This window comes from Acomys minous (genome assembly GCF_964271855.1).
Source record: "Acomys minous genome assembly, chromosome: 3".
NCBI lineage: Eukaryota > Metazoa > Chordata > Mammalia > Rodentia > Muridae > Acomys > Acomys minous.
This window is the reverse complement of record NC_140485.1, coordinates 130,748,788-130,756,230: the sequence shown is the minus strand read 5'-3', so window position 1 is coordinate 130,756,230 and position 7,443 is coordinate 130,748,788. Positions and strand designations below refer to the sequence as shown.

The 7,443-nt window shown below is 50.0% G+C and overlaps 1 protein-coding gene across 1 annotated transcript; it reads right to left on the bottom strand.

Moving 5' to 3' along the window:
- Positions 1-519: 519 nt before the first annotated feature.
- On the bottom strand, positions 520-5,425 carry LOC311593841 (UL16-binding protein 1-like; the record flags this gene model as incomplete). The annotated part of the gene is made up of 5 exons (XM_084775233.1): positions 5,328-5,425; positions 4,961-5,066; positions 1,504-1,716; positions 854-1,169; positions 520-583 (listed from the first exon to the last, which is right to left on the bottom strand). Exons 2-5 carry the CDS (start codon positions 5,031-5,033, stop codon positions 520-522), a joined length of 666 nt encoding a protein of 221 aa, XP_084631359.1. The 5' UTR covers positions 5,034-5,066; positions 5,328-5,425.
- Between the last annotated feature and the right edge of the window lie 2,018 nt (positions 5,426-7,443).

Genomic DNA, 7,443 nt, shown 5'->3' with positions numbered 1-7,443 from the left:
CTGTGCCAAGATTTCTCTCCTGTCAGTCAAGGCTGAGCATGCAAAGCCATTGCCTCCTTTGTGAATAAGATGCTGCAGCTGAGGGTCAAGAGCAGGTCTCCTCGAAACCCTTCCTGTTTCCTCACTCCCCACCCATGCCTCCCTGACCCCACTCCCAACACTGAACCTGTTTTGGTTGATGATTCTCCTCAGAAAAATAGGAGAAGGAAGCAGGGGAGGATCAGCAGCAGGACAGACATGTTCAGCTTGGTGGCCGCGGAAGAAAGCTGGCCTGCATCTGAAGTAGTGGGCTGCGAGGCTGAAGTGGAAACACAAGTTGGGTCTTTGACCAGACCTCAAATCTGAGGAACTCTCACCTTAGATTCTAGGTCCTCGCGTAATTCAGAAGCACATAGATTTCCACCTGGTTTGCTATGAACAACTATTTGTAAGGGTCCTGAGGAGGAAGGGAGTAAGGATGTCCTGGTCCCCAAAAGAGTCATGGAGCTATGGTAGGGGAGGCAGGGTGATGATGGGACCTCATCTTTCCTGCTGGCAGGAGAGGAGCTGACATGGGAGGGTCATGGCAGGGAAGAAGAAGTAGCTTGGTGAGAAGAAAGGGGACAGTGATTCTAGAATGAGGACAGGCCAGGAAATAGAAGGATGCCCAGACTGCGACAGCCAGAGAGAACCACGGGGAGCGACCAGTGTAAACACAGTTAATGAGATAGGAGATGGGGAGAAAGGAGATGACTGATGGGGACAATGGCCACTAATGGGAGACTCATGGTGATAAAATCTGCCCCCCCACACCACACACACACACACACACACACACACACACACACACACACACACACAAACACACACACACCTCATCTTCACAGAAAGGTTTGTCTCCTCTTCCCAGTTACCTGTAGGCTCCAAATTTTCTTCCCAGTACAACTTGGCCTCCTCAAACCAGCTCTTGCATTCACCCTGCGACATCCGGTTTAGCAAGAAAATTACTTCCTTGATTCTCTCTAATGTCTCTCTTGTCAAGTTGGATCCAGAATCCACTTTACTCTCCCAATCAGTATTTGAGCCAACGTGGAACATTTTGGGCCCGTTGAGGCTAAAGTCCCAGGATCCCGTGAAATGTCCATTTCCTTCACAACCGCAACATATCGTGGCCTGCAGAGTGAGGGGCTCTGTGCCCATTGGAAAGAGATCAGTCTCTGGCCTTGATGCATCCTGTTTGCCTACCTGCCCCTTTCCATCCTCTGACCTCACCCTACCCACCACAATTTGTTCTTGCAAATAAACATCTTATGTGGGATAACTTTTTTCCTCCTTCATGAAAACACTGAATGTCCCTAACCTGCCTGTCACAAATCTTGTTCTTTCCTTCAGGGGATCATCTGATATGTTCTTTTACTTATTTTGTAGCAATGGGGGGGGGGTGAACCTAGGGCCTCATGCATGCTAGGCAAGCACAAAACCACTGAGCTACACCCCCGCCCTGTGGGGCCATTGGAAACTTACCTCGGATTGAATTAGTCTCCTTCCGTATTTCATACAGCACCTGTTTTAAGAGGTAATCTTCGTCTTTCAAAGTTTTAACCTTTTTCTCACAGAATTGTGAGACATCCAGTCTGTTCCACACAGGACATTCGTTCAGTTGACCTTGGACTTTGGACCACCATGGTCCAGATCCTGACCTGCCAATAGCAATGCTGCAGCAAAGAGAGGCACCAGCTGTGAAGGAAACATGCATTGAGGTTAGGCATAGTTCAAGGGACCCACAGACCATCTCTACCTGTGCCACCAAGAAAGTCCTTCTGGAAGGCTGGCTTAAAAACAAAACAAAACAAAAATCTATGTCTGAGCCCCCAATGGACAGAGCAAGCTTCACTTATTCCCTCTTGCTTGAAGATGCAGATCAAGCTGTGGCCCAACCCCTCCTCTCCATCAGGACAATTCTCTAATCTATTATCGCATCATCTTCCTGGCGATAGGCCCTGTTGGTTGTATCAGGCGACATTCTGGATTTATCCATCCTGGGTGATTTCGTGAAGCTGCCCATGGAGACTTTTGTGGGGACAGGATGGTGTGTGAGACTGCTGGGTCACTGTGGAGAAGGGTGAGGAGGAAATAAAGGGTTGTATTGATGGCACCCCTCCCTCAGATCCCTTTTCCTAGTGAGCTTTCACTGTCAATTTGATACAGCCTAGAGTCGCCTAAGCAGAGAGTCTCTACTCAGGGACAGCATTGATTGTTAGTGGTGTAGGAATACCCAGCCTACTGTGGGCATTACCATTCCCTAGGCAGGTGGTCCCTGGGTGGAAATGAAATCTAGCTATGCCTGAGCTAGTGATCCAGACAGCAAGTAGGATCCTCTATGCTTCTTGCTAAGCCTCTCTGGCTGCAAAGGGAGTTACTTCCTTATAGGTAGTAGTGGGTAGAAACTGTATTCCCCATGTGGAATCTCACTAAATATGGTACAGAAAAATACCACCAGGTGGAGAGGTTAGGAGTCAAAAGCATCAAGGTCAGTGGTCCATTGATGAATAAGGGGACACATCCTGAATCCTGACTGCTTAAGTCGGGAGGGTTATGGTAAATGGAACAAAAAGATCCTGAATACAGACAGATGTGGCTAGCCAGCCCAGATGTGGCTGCATTTTTAATAATTGAAGACAAAGCAAATGATCAAGAAACTGAAATCTGCCGACACAGGGCTCCTGTGTCCATTCTTTAAAACTGAACCACTGGGGCTAGAGAGGTGGCACAGCAGGTTAAGGGCACTTGTGGCTCTTGCAGAAGATCCAAGATTGATTCTCAGCAACAAAGCTTGGCAGCTCACCACTGCCTGTAACTGTAGTTGCGAAAGGATCAAACGCCATCTTTTAGCCTCCGAGAGTACCAAGTACAGACATGGTGCAGGTATGCACCTGCGGTCAAAACACTCATATGCATATAATAAATCAACAGGCCCTTTAAACTGAACCACTTCAAAGCCAGACCCAGGTTGCCTTCCTAGGAGAGCAGATCAGGTCCCAGCCAGAAAGGACCACTCACCTTTGCATCCAGTACAGCCCAATCTGTAGTGCTTTGTCACCGCCCTGTCACTCAGGGATGAAGCCCTAGATGCCACTGAGAATGCCTAGTGTGGTGTTTTGGATGACCCCGTCTGCTCTAGAGTAAGACATTTGAGTCTGGCCCCCAGTTGGTGGCAGCTGTTTGGACAGTTTTAGGAAGTGTGGCCTTGCTGAAGGAAGTATGACAGTAGAGGTGTGGTTTTTAAAAGCCATTCCCCTTTCTTCATCTTTGGACCTTGCTTGAGGTTTAAGATGTGGGCTCTCAGCTGGATATGGTATCCTATGCCTCTAAGTCCCATCACATAGGAGGCAGAGACTGGTGGATCTTTATGAGTCTGAGGTCAACCTGTTCTACATAGAGTTCCATGACAACAAAAACTACACAGTGAGACCCTATCTCAAAAAACAAAAACAAAAACAAAAAAACCAGAAAACGAACAAACAAAACAAAACAAAAAAGAGATAAGTTCCTAGCTTGCTGCTCCAGCCACCATACCTGCCTTGTTCCATGCTTCCCTGATTAGAGGTGAGGGACTCTGTTCCCTCTGAAACAAAAGTTCCCCCACAGCTTTTTTTCTGCATGTTGCTGTAGTTGTGGTATTTTATCACAGCAATAGGAGAGCAAGTAATGCCCACTGTCACAGAAATATTGAAGTGTTTGCCTGTCAGACAGTCTCAGTTATACCTGCTCAACTCTGCTCTTGTAGCTTGAAAGAGTCAGAGACAGTTTCTCTATAAAGAGCAAGACCAGACCTGCATCTAGGGCTCTAAGACACAGGACAATCAGTCAGCCTGAGGCTTCAGTGCTAGGAAATGGCCCTGGGTGGAGTTCATAGCAGTTCCTTGGGTAGAAGCCAGCCTGGACCACCTGCAGCAGGGAAAATGGATTCTGTTTCAAGGTGGCTCCTGACATAGTACTGGGCCCTGGGAGAGAGTGACCTCAGGACCTAGGCTATCAGAAAGGGCATCAGGCCTCAGGGAGACTCATGAGGTGAGCACTTTCCCTCTAGGTGGTTAGGTGGACAGGCCACAGTCAGACAAGACATCCTGAAGTGACACATTGCTGCAGGGTCACAGCAAATCACTGTGTGCTGAGAGCTGCCTAGCAGGGAGAGACAAGACTCTTGTCTGACAGAGCATCTCCTGTTCTCAGGAGAGTAGTGGAAATCTTATCTCATCTAGAGGAAGTGCCTGGGGTCTCTTCTCAAGTCAGCTACCACTTCTTCCTCAGCAAGTACCTCAGGCTTCAAGGGGTGTCCCCTATGTTCCTTGGGACCCAAGGAATCCCCTGGACAGCAATAGATTGAACAAGGGCCTTAAATACAGGCCCCCTCCTGTTGTCACAGGAAGCACAGAGGTCACTGCCACTTGGGAAACCTCTCTCTCTCTCTCTCTCTCTCTCTCTCTCTCTCTCTCTCTCTCTCTCTCTCTCTCTCTCCCCCTCTCTCCCTCCCCACCACCACCCATTTCTCTCTCTCCCCTCCCCCTTTCTATATAAATACCAACTATGTTGCGGCCTGTTTTTATTCATTACTATATAACTCAGGGGAGCGGCCTGAGACTCCCCCTTGGAGGGCTCCACGCTGCAGCCATCACACCAGGTGCTGGTGAACAGGTTTAGGCTTCCAGGTGGGACTGAGGGTTTCACTAGCTACTCCTTTCTGCTCCTTGCCCTCCTCATTTTCGTAGCCATTTTCTGCTCCGTCCATGGAAACCTTCCCCCTAACTTTGTCTAGGCACTGAAGAGGTTGGGGAAGAGCAGAGTGAGGGCCAGGGCGCCCAGACTTAAGTCCCAGTAACAGAGAAGAGGAGAAGCCTGGGAGCTCCCGGTGAGCAATACCGCGACCTCTGAGACTAGTAGGCGGCGCCCTCCGGAGTAAACTTACATCCCAGTAACTCACCAGCCCGCAGCATGGTGCACAGAAAGCTCAGTGAGACCAAAAGATTCGGCCTCAGGGAAAGAGCCTTTGCCATAGCTCTTCCGACAGATGTGATTGATTTCCGGAGCTGTGGAGAGAATCGCGGAGTCCTCTGTACCGCCTACAAAGGAGCCCGAGAACTGCGAAAAGTTCCGGGCGCCTGGAAGGTGAATTCAAGCCGCTAGGAAGGATCCCCCTGTGCCCGGTGACTCTGGCCCTCCCCCGGAACCATGGTCTCCCTCGGGAACCACGGTCTCCCTCAACCTCCGTGGAGGGACGAGCTAAGAACTGAATAGTGAGGACTATATTGTCCAGACCCCCACACCCCGGGTCCCTTCATCTCACTCACCAGCAGCTGCACCTACTGGCCCACGCACGCCGAGCTTGTATCCTGGTCTGAGTCTGTTTCTTGTCAAACCCACTAGTCCTGGGTGCTGCTGTGCCGTAGACACACCTCACCGGAACTCTTCCTCCGCCACAGAATAGCAGCTCCACCCCTGCCTTCCGCCGCGGCGGGCCGCGGCCGGCCACCGGCCGGCTCGGGGCGGGCCAGCCGCTTAGAAGAAGCCAGCGAGGCACACAACCTTGGCCAAGCCAGGGCGCACGGGACACAGGAATGCAGGAACAAAATTGATGCCATGTTCTATACATAAAGTATATTCTACATTTAATGCTGTAGTCTGAGAGTTTGTCCTCCAGGTGATCCCACTCCTTCCTGCGTTTCGGGATTGATCGCCCACTGCAACAAAATGGGCTTGCCAGCACTCTCCAGAAACTCCACCGGAACAATTTAAATACAATTACCACCCAATGATTCCCTGAGATAAAACAACTTCCCTGGAGATTCACCCTCCTGGACCCAATCTGCTTGAAGGTCTACATTCACGACCTGAGACTCACGACCCCCGCTTATGGTTTTTTTCCTTACTTCCCTGCGACCCCAACCCCTAATTACAGTTTTTCCTTATAAACCCTTGAAGCTCCGGTATCATTCTCCTATCCTGCTGCGTCAGGAAGGACAGTGATCCGAAGCTCTGAGCCGGTAATACAAGATCCTGCGTGTATTGCATCAGTATCAGGTCTTGGTGGTTTTTTTTGGGGGGGGGGGGGCGGGAATGTCTCTGGATCTGGGTAATCTAGGCATAACAGGAACACAGCTGAGGGTGTGGTAAACGCGGTCTGAGACAGTGGCTTTCCTCACCCCAACCAGAACCAGAAGCAGGGCAGCTCTGTGGCGCAGAGGAAGAAGGGTTCCAAAGCAGGGATGGTGTCAGGATCACAGGGGAGCCTGTCCCCTCACTGAGTCCGCTCTCTAGTTCCCTCCCACCTTTGCTATTCTTCTGGCAATTGGCAAGGAAGGGGGAAGGGGACGTGTGTCCTCTGGTCGCAGTTTTAATCCTTTAACCCAAAATTATGTACAGATTACAAACAATGGTAATACTAACATTTAAATTGTCTCACTTACAAATTCTTTTTACTTTCTTTTTTTGTTTTTTGTTTGTTTGTCTGTTTGTTTTTCGAGACAGTGTTTCTCCGTGTAGCCTTGGCTGGGGTCCCCTAGCATCTGCCTCCCTGAGTGCTGGGATTAAAGGCATGAACCACCACCCGTATCGCCCCCGCCCCCGCCCCCACCTCTTGCGCCCAGATAGAGCTCAAAAAAGAACCAGAAAACACACCACAAAAACACTGTAAAATGCAAAAGGAATCTTTTTATTCAGGCCCGGCGGGCGCTGGGTCGCATCCGATCCCCAATTCAGAGATCTCAGAAAACGACCACAGGCGCCAGCTGAGGGACTTCTTACAGTAGACATGAGAAGGCGAAAGGAGGGTTCTAAAATCTACTACAAAGGCGACAAGCTACAGAGAGGAAAGGCGCCAGGGCCGCTTACAATTTATTTTTATTGTTGTTGTTGTTATTGTTCTTTCTTTTTTCGCCATTTGTTCCAGGGAGTATAATCCCATCTCCAGGGGCCATTAAATAGGGCTGTCTCTTAGATTCGTTTCAAAGAGTTTTATGGACTTCAGATAAGCCATTTGCACTGCTACCATCCGTAGTGCTAAAATCACGTGGAATTTGCTTAAAGGGCTCTGTGTGGGTTTGTTTGTTTGTTTGTTTGTTTGTTTTGTTTGTTTTTTGTTTTTATTTTTTAGATTTCCGCGCTCCCCAGGCAGGCGGCTGGGCACTTTTCGCCTGCACTTCCCCAGCGGCCCCGCGTTCTGCATTTAACGTTTCCCAGGCAGGTGCCCAGGCAACCCTCTAGCGGTTTCGCGGTCCTGTTTCCTGCTTCCCAGGAGGGCGCCTGGGCACTCTTCTCTCACACCCACCTGTCTCCCCACCCCCTTCTGATCTCCCTGTCCACCCCCCCCCCGCCCCCACTCCCAGCTATTTCAAGCCGCTGAGACGCGATTCTCAGCCCTTCCTTCTGCTTTCCTTACTTCAACCCAAGTGACTGCTACCCAACTAA